Below are 17,927 nucleotides of genomic sequence, written 5' to 3'. Positions count from 1 at the left end.
CCCGGGTGAGACCCTGGAATGACGTCAAAGCTATTCGAACGCACCGGGGTCGACCCAGGGAAGCTAAACGACTGCACACATTATGGTGTTGCCATTTTTAGGCTAAATGAAATTATACACCTTCTGACGCTGACTGTGGCGAGCTGGAAATACTCATCGATTAAATAAAGAAGGCGACTTTGGAAGCAGGATTTGAACTGACACTTTACAAATACAAAGACCCAAAATAAGTGTACTGTCCATACTGGTGTTTAGCGGTATTTTATTTGGGTGATCATTAACAAAACAACATCAAGAAGAAGAACAACACACATTAATATTAAAGGAATACGTTGCCTTGGATCGGTCGAGTTGGTCTTTGAAAAGCATTGGTAACCGTTTTTTATAAAATGCATATGGGTAGAAAGACGTTGTAAAAGTAGGAAACGATGATCCACACAAACATGCCTCGAAATTGCACGGTTTTCCTTTTACGTCGTCGACTAACACGGTCGGCCATTTATGGGAGTCAAACTTTTGACTCCCAAATACCAGTGTTCTAACTTGATGTATCCCAACATTAGCATAAAATAACAAGCCTGTGAAATTTGGTCTCAATTGGTCATCGAAGTTGCGAAAAAAAATAATGGGTACGAAGAAAAAGCAGCCATGTTGGACGAATGTGTTTGCTTTCAGATAGGAATAAAAGATTCTTGCTAGAAGTCTTTTATTAATTTAGTGAGAAAATACCTCTTTCTTAAAAACTACGTTACTTCAGAGGGAGTCGTTTCCATAAACGCTCTTCTGACCAATGCTCGTTACCAAATTAGTTTTTAAGTTAATATTTGTTTTGAGTATTTACCAAACATTTTACCTTTCCTTTAAAAGAGAGTAACGAGAAGTACAAATAAATCGTACTACGAAATAAATGGGAATCGTTTTTTTTTGAAAAAGAATCGTAAATTGATAAATTCAATTTATATTTCAAATATTATAACAACTAATCTAAGATAAACAAAACTTATGGCTTTTTGCATTGATTGCAAGGCCGTGCAACACAGACTATTCCTGATTTGAAACTGTGTCATGAAGATTATAGTTACCATAGGGAACCATACACACACGTTGGCAGCGTTAAATGCATAATGTGATAACATGTAAATAAATAACTAAATCAATCAACCAATAAATAAATCAACCAATCAATCAATGAATAAATAGATTTTATTAATAAACCCGGTCGTGATACTGTTGCAACATTATCGATGGACGCCTGTTTGCTCAGTTTACAATAAATTGTGTTACTAAAAGTGATTTTTTCCCTAAACTTAGCAATGTTTATACATGTAAATTGAAAGATAATATATTTTTCATGTCTTGTTGCATTTCATGCTATCTTTCAGTTGGAAAGTATTTTAATTTTCAAGTTGAACTAACTGTAAATTATTTTACGAATCTACACTTAGATTCGTAAAAATAATCTACATTTTCAACAATAGAGTGACGTCACAGATATAATTTAACAAACGTATAATCTTTACTTTAAGTCACCATTTTTATTCCAAAGCAATGACAACTCCCTTTATCTGAAGAAGAAGGGCCGTTTTAATCGACAAGTGACTTACATTCTTTATCTAGTAATAAATAAAGATTTTAGCTATTATTTTAACAACTTGCGATTATGTGAGACTTTTGAACGCTACGTGGCAGATGACTTACCAGGTAAATTGCCATTGATAACGTAGTTCTGAGAATGCGCACATTAACGAGAACAATAGATTGTACTTGGTAAGTCTGCTGCCACCAAGCGTCCCAAAAGTCTCCCATTGGCAATCACGAGTCATACCACCTTTTTTCACGATTCAATTTTCAGTAATTATTTATCGTTAAACGCAGCAAACTGCCCATCAGTGAAATAATCAAAGTGCCACACGGCTTGGACAAACGGGTTCCTTTACCAGTGTCATCTTGGTCGCCATCTTGGTCGTCGTCTTGGTCGTCATCTTGGTCGTCATCTTGGTCAATATTGGCTATTGTAGCACCACTGGGACCAGTCAGTGACTTAAGAGCTATTTTAGGCGATTCGGATGTAGTCGCGTAATATAGAGAGGACATAACTTGTCCATTGCAGAAGTGTCCCTCGCAGCATGAAACACAGCCGCTCTCTGTGCAGTGTGGATTAGGCCAGCATGACGACTCCGTCGCTGGGCACCCTCTGTGTACAATTGATGTCTGAGACCCTTCTTTGTCATGATAGATCTGGAGGGATGAAATTGCATTGATTTATGTCCCCGGCCATGACAAAATTGATCAGTAAAAACAAGGAGGAAAGGGTGGCGACGAGTTCTTAAAACCGACAGGGTTGTGGCCGTGCGATAATTAAGGCCCGTGGCACAAAACAAAATAAAAATAAATAAATAAATACATCATAAAGCTTCAATTGATTGAATGATGCTCTGATAAAAACAAACACTCGTTAAGTTCCCTGTATCCATCCATAACAAATGATTCACAAAAAAAAAAAATCACAAAAGGGACCAGTCTATACACATCTAGACTTTGGTTTAGAACGAGTTTGCATCGGGGAAAAAACCAAGAAGATCACATCATTATAATGCGAGACAGAAATTCTGATGGAAATGCTTACCGCGCATTGGCCGGATGTGCATGTAACCATTTCAACTGATGGATCGGCTGGATTGAAATCGTCATTGCACGCAGCAGAAAGTGACCCGTTGCATCCATAGCAGGAGATGCTTCCATCAAACGGCTCAACGTCACCTCTGTTACAGAAGTCTTCGCTGCAGCAGCTTTGACATCTGTTACCACTCACTGAATACGAAGAGCAATTGCTCTTGCAATCTACCTCGGATATACAGCTTCTTGAGAATTCTTTACTTCCACTTCGCATAAAATCTGTTGTTACCTGGATTTGGTACAAGAAGAAGCCACATTAGATTTAAGGAGGCATGTCCCACAGGGCATTGTTCACAGGCAACTTGGAGTCAAAACAAGACACACGTTTGGTTGAGAATTACCGAAGGTTAGTAGTTTTAAAAACGCCACAAAATAAATGGTGCTGCATAAAAAAAACCTAATATTTATTGATGTGCCTCTTTTACTGAACCCAACCTTACTTTTATTTCCATCTAACATTCACTAAGGGCGCCGGCAATGACGTCAGATGTTCATCAAACTTGAAAAGGGTTTGTTTCCATTCGGCACATGGGAAGGAAAACAAGCCTAACTGGATGATTTCTGTTTTCTTATTATGAGATAATTTATTGGTACCTTGAGGAACCGATGCTGTTCTCTTTTCAAAGGCAAACTAAGGGTGTGCCCGAAACGGCGTATTCGGCTATAGCTATGGCGCATGGCCAGATCGCATGCGTCTTCCTATACTATTCTTTTACACTGACAGACGCGCTGATCTAGCCGTAGACAGCCGATGTCGCCGTTTCGGACACTGCGTATAATGAGTAAACATATAGCATGTCCCATCTCACCCCTTTTGACACTTTCGTCCCATCTTTATGGCTAAACAGTTTATCGCTGTAGCCAACTTGCTTTTCTTAAAGATTTGGGTACTTTTTGCAACACGAAATACAATGTCTTACACAGCTTGACCTTAAACTTACACCGTTTGAAGATAATAGTGGTATAAGGCCAACCTTAAAATAATACTTGCTGAGGCGCTGTATTTTTTTTTAAATGAATAAAACAATGTCACGAAAATAATTTTCGTCCCAGTTTTATAATGTAAAACACGTATTTATCAGTTGTGCTTTAAATTGTTGTCTAAATTTCGTGACTTTGTTTCTCATTTTTAAAAAACTACTGCACCTCAGCAATTAAGGGAAGCTTTCTACTATCAACATCTTCGCACGGTATAGTCTAAAGTAAACATGTGGTTTGTGTTTTGTGTTACAAAAAAAGCCCAAATCCTTTAAAATGTCAAATGTTGGTGCTTTTTTAGTAGGGCTGTATTGACATGGAATGGCCTGTCGGGTATAGCTTACTTACCTGGCATACACTGGCTTCATCAGGGCAAGAATATATATCTGGAATCGCGAACGAAAAATCCTCACAGCCATAATCATAGGGCTGGCAATTGTAACATTCAAGAGATACACACAAACCTACAAACAAAACAAAGAAAAGTACATTAATAAGATGTGACTCAAACAATAACACTTCAGTTCTTGTGAGTGTGGTGGTTCATCTGGGTGTGCCACCTCGTGGTAGGATGCAAAGCATTTTTGCTATAAGGTAATTTCACTCTAAATTATCTATAGTGAAATCGAGACCTCAGCTGAGGTCTCGAATTTAAGAATCTGAAAGCACTCAATACTCTTGTGCAACATGGGTATTTGTTCTGTCATTATTATCTCGCAACTTCGATGACCAATTGAGCTCAAATATACACAGGTTATTTTAGGATTATGTTGAGATACACCAAGTGAGAAGACTGGTCTTTGACACTTACCAATAGTGTTCATTGTCTTTAAGCCTAAGATAGTAAAGAACAAGTCAGGAACATAATGAATAACTACAATAAAATGAAGACAAGTAATATAAGGGATGCGCAGCAAACAAAAGGGATCTAGGGCATTTACAAAAGCCATGAGAGGTTTGTTTTGAAATGCCTGACAAATACAAAACGAACGAAATGACAGCAAACAAAATCAACAAACAAACGATGCACGTACCATGAAGGGTACACACCAACATCAGGAGTAGAACCAGGTTCTTCATGTTTCCTTTCAATCGAGTTAACCAAAAGTTACATGCAACGATTAATGTCTTCTCAGTAGAAGACGACGACACACGAACAGGAGCTGCTTCGGAATGGACGTAATGATGAATGTAAAACGTAAACCAGTAGCCAAGTCTGGAGCCTCAAGATGGTGATAGAGTGCCGATAATCACGAAGGTTACCACACTACTGCTCAGTCAGATAAAACCCAGTAATGGGTGGCAGTAACAATGGAAGAAATATCTCAACCAATCGCTGTAGAGTCTCCTTCTGTGATACCATTCAAAGGCCTACAGTGTGACGCACCTGGTAGAAAGCGCATTCCTCCAAGTAGTTGTGAACAAAGAGTTGAACAAACCAACGATGAAGCGGGAATTTAAACAAATCAGAGATGACGTTTGTACAATGGCGATTTTTTTTTAAGAATTCGTTATAGCTTCCCTCGTCATACTCAATGGAGGTTTAAAACATAAACTTCAGTAATCATGTCATCCAATCAATTGCATATCGCATTTAAGATTGAACCTCCTCAATTTTAAAGCGTAAGTGTTGGTCTGTGTTTGAAAACAAAATAATTTGTCGTGTTTAATAAATAAGCAAATTAGGAATTAGGATCAACCTCCTGGTGGCGCCCTGTGTTATTTAACACATTTTCAACATTTTGTCGGCCTCAAGTTTTGTTTTAATTTTTATTTTTCGGAGAGTTTTATGAAATGTATCCACAAAGCCTTTAATATAATGGCGTTACCGCAGTAACGCCTTTCAGGTTGTGATTTTCATTCAGGGATTATTCTTCCTAATTGGACATAAAGTCGGGCAAAAATACCGCGATATCTCAAACACTCAACCACCTTTTGTACGAGGAGTTGTATGAATCATTTTTTTATTGCTTTAACATTGTTTTTACGTTTATACAGGACTGCCATGTTTTTAAAGTTTTCAAAAACCAAAGGTAAATATGGCGAGATTGATTCATCCCAAGTAACAAGGAATTAAATCGGGGGGGGGGGGGGGGTCAAGTTGGCTAGAGGGGTGAAGGGGGTCCATTCAAGAACGTGAAGTACGCATGGGCGCCATTTTAACAAGTAAATGTTTTGTTTCCCATTGATAGGAGTGGTCATTTTCTGCACTGATCTACACTGATCTACTGGGTGCGTTCGTTTAGCTACCCAGGGTCGACCCCGGTGCGTGGGTTATTATCTGTACACACTCTTCCTGGAAAAATACCCCGCCACACACCGGGGTCGACCCAGGGAAGCTAAACGAACGCACCCATAGTTGTATCAAAAGAGTTACTTGCCGAAATGGCGTCCAGTGGGATTTCACATTTCAGCCCGAGTTCCGCATCTTGCGCCTTCACACGTATCTCACATGGCAGCTACGGGGTCCGTCCATTGCTGTTCTAAAATAGTACCTTTGCAAAAAAATGCTGTGAGGTAACACACAAACAAAGATAACCAAACAAGGCTAAAGCCAACCTTGGTATTGGGCTACAAGAAGAAAGAGTAGGCCCCTATTGAAGGTGAAAATAATTCAGTGGACCTGAAGGTAGGAATGGATTTAAAACAGTCTATATTGTATGGGATGGAGGGAAAATGCACCAGGCAAGGAGTTCCAAAGAGACGCAGTTCTATTGTTAAATGTATAATCCCGTGGAATGTCATTATTATGTGTGGGCACGACCGCTCTATACCAGGATGACGTAAAAATATTCTTCTTATCTGTTTTTATTTTTATTTTACTTTTATTCTTGTCGTCCTTCACTTCCTCTTTTGCAAAAGAAATGTACCAGGAAAGGATTGGTAAAGAAAGCTTTATGATGGAATACATAGTACCTTTCTTTAAACTATATGACACAATTCATATTCAAATAGTATGTTATACTTTTATTTAATTCAAAACAAATTATATTTCAAACTAATACAATTTAACGCAAAATAGAACTATAATAAATAGAACTTTATAATCAATACATCTCTACCATGATGACAAACAGATAATAAATTATTATTAGTATCTGTTTTGTATAAAAGTATTGTTTTTATTGGTGGTGACGAAAGCTATGGTAAAGTATTCATATCATTATCATTGAGCTAAACTGTATGATGTATTTCTTTTGAAAAGGTATCTTTATAGAATACAAAACTAATAATATTTCAAATTATAACAATAACCAGAGTATAACTAATAAAGTGAACTTTATACCTTTGATTTGCCTTCTCATGCACAATAGCATTTTGAATTTTTAGCTTCTTTAGAACTTTAATTTTGCAGTTTTCCGATGTATCAATGACAAGAAATTTCACGAAATATTTTTATTTGGCTCTCACAAAAAAAAATAAACCCTTTAATATTATTACTTTATAAAGACACCGGCTACTTTTGATCAACACAAGAGCTTTTATCAAAATGCCAACCATTCTATCAAATAATTGCAAATAAATATTATTAATACCAGCTACTAACTATTTAATGTCATTACAACTAAACGAAGGTGGCTTCTTAATCAAATCAAAGTTATATTCTGTCAGTTATTTATGAACCAATTCAGCCAAATGCTGGCAAGTGACATAACACAAATGTTACGTCCATAGCTGGCTACATTAATGGTTTGTCCGTTGCTGGATACATCATTTGTAGCTTGCTCGTTGTGTGTAACACTTACTGTGGTTTGTCCATTCTTGGTTGCACCTCCACCAGTGACTTGTCTGTTGTTAACAGCTACATTGCCAGTGGTTTGTCTGTTGTTATCTTCAATTCCAGTTGTCTGTCCGTTGTAAGCCAATCTAGCAGTTGTTTGTCCATTGTTGACTACACTTCCAGTTGTCTGCCCATTGCTGGATAGATTATTAGTAGCTTGCTTGTTGTTGGCTACACTAGCAGTGCTTTGTTCAATGCTGGCTATACTTCTAGCAGTGACTTGTCCGTTACATAAGTTGCCCGAGCAGCAGTCAATACACTCGCTTCCCTTACATTGGGTTTTAGTCGACCGGCATTGAAATTGTGAATTCTGACATCCTCTGTAAGCGACCGTGTTTTTGGACAATCCCTTTTGAGAGTAGACCTGTGGAAAAAAAAAAAAAAAAGTCACTCATATTTTTTTTACAATAAAACATATTGAACGTAGAGTGTCGTCTTCCGGACAACATTTTCTCAGGATGACGACATTTTGAAGCATCTCAAAAGTACAATGTTTTCTTTCTATTGTAAGTTACATCGGGTTCTCGAAATTACATCAAGGTGTAATCATCCTAAACTAAATTATCTCATGAAATCTACATCTTACGTTCACGTTGTCTAAATTCCAAAATGAGTTAACTCGTTATGACGCAATTTTCTCAACATTTATCAAATGGCACATCCGAAGCTCCGTCTACACTTTGAGGTTATTTAAAACCATATACTATTGTGACTTATTGATCTAGGAAGTATCAAAGCACCGTACCAAACGTATGGATTCATGGGGAAAGAGTGGTCATTGTCGGCAATTTTTTTTAAAGGTTTCATTCGAGGCCCGTCTCAAACATTGGTTTTTGGAGTCCACGTCCTATGCAACGAATACATGGTGCGCAAGAGTCTATTTGGGATGTTACCATGAGACCCTCTGACTAATGATTATCTCAACATACCAGACACATTATATACCGAGGGATAAACTAATCCATGTCAATCCCACAGTCTTCAAAATGGTATATAGATTGTATTTCAACTGATGAATATTATGTCAGTGTATACGGAAGGGGAAGGTTTGCCTCACGCTAATCATTAATACGACATACTATACAATGCGTTGTTTTTATCCCAAGCTTTGTTGAATTTCCTTCAGACAGCGGACCAGTCTATGTTATAAAAAATCCAGCGGATAACCAACCTTGCCCTGGCCACTCTAACTTTAAGTAATGTTTCGTAAGTGTTTTCGCCAATATATTCATACGAAGAAGTAACACTATCCAGTTCCTATAGGATTGCAACACACTAAAGGTAACATACTCACCGCACATTGACCGGATGAGCAGGTTGTTGTTCTAATCGAGTCATCATTTGGGTTGAAAGGGTCATCATCACACGCAGTGGACCCCTCTCCGGTTATGAAATGAAGGTTATAACATTCATAGCAGGAAACGTCTTCAACAATCGGCACACCACTATTGCAGCGGTCTTCGTTGCAGCAAGATGTACATTCTATTGACTCACTGACAAACCCATTGCAACCGTTATAACAGTCAGAGTCTGGTATACAGCCTCTTGAGGGGTAGACTACGTCTCCGATTGCTAAAAATGTCTGTGTGACCTACATTCAGTGTATAAACGACATCAAGAAACCAAATGCGATTAATCAAAATCATAAAGTTGTTTATAATGTTTACTCTGGAGGGCGCCCCCTATAGTTTGCGAACGTGGACTCGTGGCTGGCTGATTGCAGTCCCTATGGGGGTTTTCGCATAAAATACTACGTACACAATATTGGTTTAAAGGCAGTGGACACTATTGGTTATTGTCAAAAGTCTTCTCACTTGGTGTTTCTCAACATATGCATAAAATAACAAACCTGTGAAAATTTGAGCTCAATCGGTCATCGAACTTGCGAGATAATAATGAAAGAAAAAAAAACACCCTTGTCACAAGAAGTTGTATGCATTTAGATGATTGATTTCGTGACCTCAAGTTCTAAATCTGAAGTCTCGGAAAACAAATTCGTGGAAAAGTACTTCTTTCTCGAAAACTATGGCACTTCAGAGGGTGCCGTTTCTCACACTGTTTTATACCATCAACCTCTCCCCATTACTCGTTACCAAGTAAGGTTTTATGCTATTAATTATTTTGAGTAATTACCAATAGTGTCCACTGCCTTTAATAGGGCACGGTGGCATGTGCTGTTTAAGAGTCAGTTCAGGTAAAATAGTTGACATACTTGCTCACGGTCAAAAAATGATTTTTTTTATACTTTGTTGGTGGAAGGGCCTTGGGGTGCAGGTAAATAAAATTGCATTTTCAATTCTATATATAGCCCGTTGCCATTGTTACGGCTCATTTTGTTTTTTGGCCATTTTAGGCTGATTTTGGGGTCTGAAAAACTGGTTTTTAGCTCATATTTACAACTCCACCCAACCAAAATGCAACATTATTTCAAAAAACCTTTTATATCACTACAAAGTATCATCCTTGGCCTTCCTTGAGATAAAAAATTATTGCTTTAAATATCACCCTTGTGCTATTTTTGCATTATGCATTACAGTATGTTTTTAGAACTTGCAAAATCAACATTTTTACCCTATTTTTGGACCCCAAAATGTCAACTTGCCAGGGGTCTAAGAAAATTTCCCTTTCGACTGTGATTAGGGCCAACAGTGGTCTTTCCATCTCTGGTGTCAAAAACTTGGGCAATTGTATCCTGTTGTGACAGTACTGCCTCAAAACTAGACTTTTTTCCCCAAAACATGAAAAATGCCTTTTTAAGGGTCTTTTCACATAATATCGAAATACGTGTCCACGGTAAAAAAAAAAGAAAGAATATTTTTCATTTTTTTGTGGATGGTAGGATGGTAGTGACTTGGGGTCCAAATAAACAACATTTACATTTCGAATCATAATATAACACGTTGCCATGGTAACAGTTCATGTGTGTTTAGGCCACTTTAGGCTGATCTTGGGGAATGAACAACTGTTTTTTTAGTTAATATTTACAACTCCACCCCACCAAAAAACAAAATTATTTCATAAAACCTTTTACATCACTACAAATTATCATCCTTGGCTTTACTTGAGACAAAAAAATATTGCTATAAATTTCCCCCTTGTGCTATTTTTAGAACATGCATTAGAGTATGTTTTTAGAACTTGCAAAATCAACATTTTTACCATATTTTTTGCCCTCAAAATTTCATTTTTTTTCAGGGGTCTCAGAATATTGTCCTTTCGGTTTTGATCAGGGCCAAAATTTGTCTTTTGTATTTCTGGTAAGAAAAACTTGGCAAGTGTATCCTGATGTTAACAGTACTGTCTCAAAAATAGACTTTTTTTCCTCAAACAGAAAAATGCATTTTGAATTGTTTCTTCTTCATATTGAATTTCTAACATTAAAAAGTAATAATTCTATCAATCTTGCAGCTTTTCCTTAGCACTAGTGGATTACCCAACATTGATCAGGAACTGTTGATGACCTTAATTTTACAATTTGCCCGGCCCAGCCCCAATCATATTTCTTGACATTGCATAAAACAATGTTTTGTGAATAGCGCCTCTTTTTGTGAAAGTGTTCGGTTGTTAAAAAAACAATGCATACTTGTTAAAAATCTGGAACTATTTCCATGCCCTTTGAGTAATGAATACAAAGTTTTTATTTAAACATAATGGTATCCAACCAAACCAAAACCAATGCTTTGCCACTGAGAGTTCTTGATTTGGCTACTTTACCTATTGTACAGGTATGATTCCCATTGCAAGTAGAGTGCGATGAGCATTCTTTACAAGTTGTCTTTAATACAGGGCCTACTCTCCTTGGTCCCTGTCCTGCTACCAAATGTAAAACTTTTCTTAGAGATAGAGATCATAAACAATGTAGTTTCTGTGCTTGCGGCAGATGGTTTGGAGCATCCAATCATATCCAACACAAACGTGGGAAATTAAAAAGCCCGCTTAAAAGTGTTGGAAAAGTTTGCCAAGATCTTATTAAAAACAATGATACTAACGATTTGCAAGATGGGCGTAAGAGATTATTTAAAAGGAACACGTTGCCTGGGATCGGTTAAGTTGGTCTTTGAAATGCGTTTGTAACGGTTTGTTTTAAAATGCATGGTTAGAAAGATGTTTTTGAGTGAGACTTGTGTGGATCATTATATTCTACTTTTAAAATATCTTTCTAATCATATGCATTTTTTAATAAACGTTTACAAACGCTTTTCAAATACCAACTCGACCGATCCAAGGCAACGTGTTCCTTTAATGAAACAACATTGAAAGAAGTTGTAAAAACTTGCACCTGCTGAACATAAATAAGTAAGATGCATTTGCAGTGACAAAAGTCTATTCAGGCTAGTTTGATATTTTTTCCATTCACTATCTTACTAATTCATAATTATTATATATGTCTCTGAGAATGATCAACAAAAAACATTGAATTGTTTATCACGTTAAATAAACCAACTCTTTTATTGTTTGCAACAGTACAATTGAAAGGAACCCCACCATAGATGGGGGAACTGCTTACAGAAGGCCAAAGCAGGTGAATGACCATTTAGCCCTTTAGTCCCTGCACCGCCCGAGTTTGCTGAAATCCAATTTCTCAAGAGGCTTGCAGTAAATTACTGGAATCATAGTTCAAATTTTAAAAGATAGCCATGGTTAATGTGTATGCACAATTTTTTACCCTTTTGGTAATATTTGTATAAAAGTTCTCATGGGAACAATAAATGCCTCTCGTTAAACGGCTACGGTAATTTTTATGGCGAATATTTTTGTGCACGGATAAAATGAACACAATAGCTTTTCAAGGCTTTTTTCTGGCTCAATGCTCATACTGATTAAATGCGAAGGCGTTAATTTTTCATAAATAATGAACAGTTTCCTGTTTACAAATGAGCGTTTTATTTTTCGTAAGAGCTAAATTATTTCATATTCATCATTAGCTTCGACAAGTCAACTGTGAAGGGAGAATTAATAACGATCTATAACAACTAGATATATTAACTAATGAGTAGACCTACTAATGACTATCGAGTTTTCTTTTGATGTTCCTTTTTTTCTACAAACACAAGCTAGCGAGGTTTCCTCGTACCGCATACAGTGTATCGCTATAATGCGGCTGGGCGGTACGGCGGCTAAATGGTTAGATACTTTGGATACAGTACTTGCTCACTTTTAGAGCCTCTTTGTTCTGATTAGGATGATAATGTTTAGTTTTGTAGCGGGCAGGGGACCAAGAAGACTTTTATAAGGCCATGTAAAGACAAGAACAGTAAAGCTTGCTCATCGCACTACTTCTCTTCTTGCAATGTCAATCATACCTGTACAACTAGGTAAAGTAGTTATGACAAAACAAGAACTCAGTGGCTTAAAGAGCATGGAAACAGTGCCATATTCTTTTAACAAGCATGCTCGTTTTTGTTTTTTATCAATTCAAACTAAGGGATAACTTCAAAATGCATTTTTATTGTTTTTGGAAAAATTACCATTTTTGAGGCAGAAGTGTCACAACAGGATACAATAAACCAAAGTGTTTCTCCCCAGTAGACATGCAAACCATAATGATAGCCCATCAAAACAAAAAGGGAAATATTCCGAGAACCAATAAAACATTAAAGACAGTACAAACTTTCTTGATGTGCAAGAGGAATTAAAAAATTGTGACTTTCAAAAAAGAGGCGCTGTTCACGAAACTGTTATTTTATTTTATGCAATGTCAAGAAATATGATTGGGCCAGGGCCGGGGTAGGGCAAATTATAAGATTTAGGTCATCAACAAGTCCTGATCAATGTTTGGTAATGCACTAAACCTACAAAGTGCTTATAAAAAGCTGCCAGATTGATGGAATTATAGCTAACTTCTTCATGTTATAAATTTTAAAATGACGCAAATATTTCAAAATGCATTTCTCTATGTTTTCGGGGAAAAGGGTCTATTTTTGAGACAGTTCTGTTACATCAGGATACAATTGCCCGAGTTTTTCTTACCAGAAATAAAAAGACAAATTATGGCCCTGATCAAAACCGAAAGGAAAATATTCTGAGACCCCTGAAAAAATGGGATTTTGAGGGCAAAAAATATGGTAAAAATGTTGATTTTGCAAGTTCTAAAAACATACTGTAATGCACGTTCTTAAAATAGCACAAGGGTGAAATTTATAGCAATATTTTTTTGTCTCAAGTAAAGCCAAGGATGATAATTTGTAGTGATGTAAAAGGTTTTTTGAAATAATTTGTTTTTTGGTGGGGGGGAGTTGTAAATATTAACTTAAAAAAACAGTTTTCCATTCCCCCCAATATCGGCCCAAAGTGGCCTAAACACAAATGAACTATTACCATGGCAACGTGTTATATTATGATTTGAAATGTTTTCATGTTTTGGGGAAAAAAGTCTAGTTTTGAGGCAGTACTGGCCCAACAGGATACAATTGCCCAAGTTTTTGACACCAGATATGGAAAGACCAATGTTGGCCCTAATCACAAACGAAAGGAAAATTTTCTGAGACCCCTGGCAAGTTGACATTTTGGAGTCCAAAAAAAGGGTAAAAATGTCGATTTTGCAAGTTCTAAAAACATTCTGTAATGCATGATGCAAAAATAGCACAAGGGTGATATTTAAAGCAATAATTTGTTTTTCTCAAGGAAGGCCAAGGATGATACTTTGTAGTAATATAAAAGGTTTTTTTAATTAATATTGCATTTTGGTGGGGTGGAGTTGTAAATATGAGCTAAAAACCAGTTTTTCAGACCCCAAAATCGACCTAAAATGGCAAAAAATTAAAATGAGCCGTAACCATGGCAACGGGCTATATATAGAATTGAAAATGCAATTTTGTTTACTTGCACCCCAAGGCCCTTCCACCAACAAAGTATAAAAAAAATTCATTTTTTGACCGTGAGCAAGTATGTCAACTATTTACCTGAACTGACTCTTAAGAAGTAATTCAGCCGTCATAATTTAAAGAAATTGATAATAGTTTTTTTTTTCAATCAATAGTGTGTTTAATGATTGTTACAAGAACAAGATATTTGTTTTGTATCATCACGAAAACCAAATCTTCACAAAGGCAAACTGAGAAGAAATCAAGTGTTTAAAGGCAGTGGACACTATTGGTAATTCCTCAAAATAGTTATTAGCATAAAACCTTTCTTGGTGGCGAGTAATGGGGAGAGTTTGATGGTATAAAAACATTGCGAGAAACGGCTCCCTCTGAAGTGCCATAGTTTTCGAGAAAGAAGTAATTTTCCACGAATTTGATTTCGAGACCTCAAATTTAGAACTTGAGGTCTCGAAATCAACCATCTAAACACACACAACTTCGTGTGACAAGGGTGTTTTTTTCTTTCATTATTATCTCGCAAGTTCGATGACCGATTGAGCACAAATTTTCACAGGTTTGTTAATTCATGCATTTGTTGAGATATAAACAAAAAAATGAAAACTAGTCTTTGACAAGTACCAATAGGGCCGTTGCCTCTAAAGGGACACGTTGCCCTGGATCGGGCGAGTTGGTTCATGAAAAGTGTTTGAAACCGTTTGTCGTTAAATGCATTATGGTTAAAAAGACGTTTTCAAATGCAAAATCAAAAGGGGAATTTTCCCAGCTAGATGTGAATACTTACATGACATATGCTACCGTCGGGGCAGGTTTCAAAACCTGGTTGTGCTGATATCGACAAATCTTGGCAGCCCTCATCAGAAAATGTGCATTTGTAGCACTCCAGAGAGACACAGATACCTGAACAAATCAAAGTCACATATTATATAAGAGGTCACTTTTCATATTACATGAAAAAGAGCTATAAATTGTTATAATAATTGTATAATTATATTTTTATCGTTGGCAGGGGTCTGGTTTTACACATCTTTTGATGACAGTTTTATACTTTTGTTTTAACCTTGACAGCCCCTGTACAACTTGTAACTATTGTGTATGTCTAAAGATTTAAAATAAATAAAAAATAAATAAATAAATAAAGCATCGAATTTTGCAGGCACAAAATGTACACAACAGAAGTGAATAGCAACCACTCTTACATTTGTAACTTGCATAACGATTTTCTATAACTTCTTTTTTCTTAAGAAAGTAAACTTATTTTGAAAGCTTGCTCAGTCAATATTAAACAATTATTTGTTTACTTAAAGTATACTTATTTTTTAGTTTTGAGTGGTAGGTAACAAAACAGCATTACAACACTTTCCCTTGGGGTTGTTAGTTCTTTGATGTGTTTTAATTTCTTCCTTTCAATTCTATGGACCCTATTTCGAATCCCATCGACAGACCGAAAGCCTTGCATATGAAGATAGTTGTGTTTAGTTCTATATCCAATTGTTGTTTTTTTCCCCAACTGGTTTCCCCCCCCCCCACATCTAAAACTCGCCATTTCTACTTGTTTGCTACTCATCCTGAATAGTGTAGCCATTTGCGAATTCGATTTGAAGAAGGTCTGGTACGATGATGTGATGATCACAAGTTACCACTTATTGCATTCAATGGACTATTGAGCCAGTTGCAAAGTCAAAATAGTCTGGGGCAAGCATTTGCATAGCAACCACCAGGTGAGCAAACCATGAAACCAAATGGGTGCCTCCAATTAGCTTTCTTTGGTCTACCCCGCGGTGCTCACTCGGGTGAGCCCATGACAACATCTAAACGAACGATCACTCACCGCTCTCGTAGTGACGTCATGCACCTGGGGCCAGCCCCCAGGTGACCAACTCCACAAGCAGGGCACTGGGGACTGACCCGGGTGAGCCCCTGGAATGACGTCAACGCTCTTCGAACGCACCTGGGGCAGACCGGGGTCGACACAGGGAAGCTAAACGAACGCACCCATTATTAGACTTTAGAGATCAGTGGTGTTCATCGTCTCTTACGTAACTACGCACAAGCTTGCCCCTAATCATGTGACATCAACTGTCTCGATAGTCTGGTGAAGTTTAACTAAAGTGGTTAATTGTGATCAAACACGTCATCGTACCAGACATTACTCAAATCAAACTCGCATTGGCTTATTCGGCTGTTGTATGTGAATAAATGAATTTAAACAACGGCATTTTATATTTGCTGGTAAGTGATAAATAATGAAGAATGTCACTAGTTGGGTTCGACAAGTCGACCTGTCCGCAATAGACCCAAATAGAACCCAGAAACAAAGCAAAGCATTGCCAATGTCAAACTGTAGTCATTCGTGATTTTGATTAACCGTGGAGATAACTTTCCGTATGGCGCCACCACTTTTTCACTCATTTTTACAGAAAAGGATATCCCATTGAGGTTAATTAGATACGATATGATTTCATATCGAATGGAAAAGTGGTGGCGCCATACGGAAACTTGAATAAAAGTGGATTCAGGTACTTACCATGAAAGGTACAAACCAACAACAGGAGTAGAACCAGATTCTTCATGTTTCTTTCAATCGAGTTAACCAAAAGTTACATGCAACGAGTAATGTCTTCTCAGTAGAAGACGACGACACACGAACAGGAGCTGCTTCGGAATGGAAGACGCAATGATGAATGAAAAACGTTAACCAGTAGCCAAGTCTGGAGCCTCAAGCTGGTGATAGAGTGTTGATAATCACAAAGGTTACCCGACTATTGCACAGTCAGATAAAACCCAGTAACGGGTGGCAGTAACAATGGAAGAAATATCTCAACCAATTGCTGTAGAGTTTCCTTCTGTGATACCATTCAAAGGCCTACAGTGTGACGCACCTGGTAGAAAGCGCATACCTCAAAGTAATTGTGAACAAAGAGTTGAACAAATCAACAAAGAAGCGGGAAGTTTAAACGCTGTTTTCTTTTCAGTCGTTTGGATGCATTTTTTTTAAAGAGTTCGCTACCCTTCATCATCCTACTCAATTGAAGTTAAAAGCATTCAACAATTAGTTCTGTACCCATGCAATCAAACTGCGTGTCGCGTATATAATTTTGAACATCCTCCATTTAAAAGTTATTCGTTGCCTAGGCGTTGGTCTGCGTTTGTAATCCAAATAAATTGTTGCATTTAATCAATAATAAGCAACATAGATTATATCAGGATCAACCTCTTGGTGGCGCCCTTTATGTCACATCATTTTCAACATCAGGCAAATGTGTGTCGACGTAAGGTACTTGTATATTTTCTCCCTGAATTATTTAATAAGGGAATCAATATGTGGTGAAATGGTTTTTAACTAGTGGTTTAAACCCGCACCGAGGCCTGGACTTAATAATTTTACCGAGACGATTATCAAGAACCAGGCCTCGGCGGGCTTAAACCACTTGTTGAAAACTGATTCAACACTTTGATTCCCATTCATAATATTTTTACGGTCAAAAAACATCAACACCTTTGGTCACAAGGTAAAATAAATGCAACAATTATAATTATTCAATGATTTCTTTCAACACAACACCCCTCCAGCTATGAAATGGTTAGGCCCTCGGGTAAACAACTCCTTATAAGGAGATGCTGTGCGCATCGCGCGTATTGCGTGATGTTGCACAACTGTTTCAGCCGTT

General features: G+C 37.2%; 2 protein-coding genes across 3 annotated transcripts in view; both read right to left on the bottom strand.

Moving 5' to 3' along the window:
* Positions 1-225: 225 nt before the first annotated feature.
* Positions 226-17,927, bottom strand: part of LOC139943029 (uncharacterized) — a 94,358-nt gene continuing 76,656 nt past the window's right edge. Inside the window, exons 1-4 of one of the 2 annotated variants that reach the window (XM_071939845.1) lie at positions 4,689-4,927; positions 4,003-4,118; positions 2,627-2,905; positions 226-2,238 (exon numbers count right to left, since the gene is read on the bottom strand). In XM_071939845.1, coding sequence (XP_071795946.1) covers positions 1,849-2,238; positions 2,627-2,905; positions 4,003-4,118; positions 4,689-4,734 — 831 coding nt within the window. In that variant the 5' untranslated portion in view covers positions 4,735-4,927 and the 3' untranslated portion in view covers positions 226-1,848. Of the gene's footprint in view, positions 2,239-2,626; positions 2,906-4,002; positions 4,119-4,688; positions 4,928-17,927 lie in introns of those variants that run through there. The other variant, XM_071939846.1, reaches the window with a different exon arrangement.
* On the bottom strand, positions 6,041-16,920 carry LOC139943028 (uncharacterized). Its single transcript, XM_071939844.1, has 4 exons — positions 16,784-16,920; positions 15,041-15,156; positions 8,730-9,026; positions 6,041-7,799 (listed from the first exon to the last, which is right to left on the bottom strand). Exons 1-4 carry the CDS (start codon positions 16,827-16,829, stop codon positions 7,263-7,265), a joined length of 996 nt encoding a protein of 331 aa, XP_071795945.1. The 5' UTR covers positions 16,830-16,920; the 3' UTR covers positions 6,041-7,262.

Source organism: Asterias amurensis, chromosome 10 (genome assembly GCF_032118995.1).
Source record: "Asterias amurensis chromosome 10, ASM3211899v1".
Taxonomy (NCBI): Eukaryota; Metazoa; Echinodermata; class Asteroidea; order Forcipulatida; family Asteriidae; genus Asterias; species Asterias amurensis.
This window is presented reverse-complemented; position numbering and strand designations above follow the sequence as displayed.

What these genes read in the sequence shown, in the direction of transcription:
- LOC139943028 (XM_071939844.1), bottom strand. Translation starts at nt 16,829, where the DNA reads ATGAAGAATCTGGTTCTACTCCTGTTGTTGGTTTGTACCTTTCATG. An exon ending in GTTGGTTTGTACCTTTCATG is followed by an intron (nt 15,157 to 16,783) that starts GTAAGTACCTGA and finishes TGATTTGTTCAG; the next exon opens with GTATCTGTGTCTCTCTGGAG. An exon ending in CCGACGGTAGCATATGTCAT is followed by an intron (nt 9,027 to 15,040) that starts GTAAGTATTCAC and finishes CACTGAATGTAG; the next exon opens with GTCACACAGACATTTTTAGC.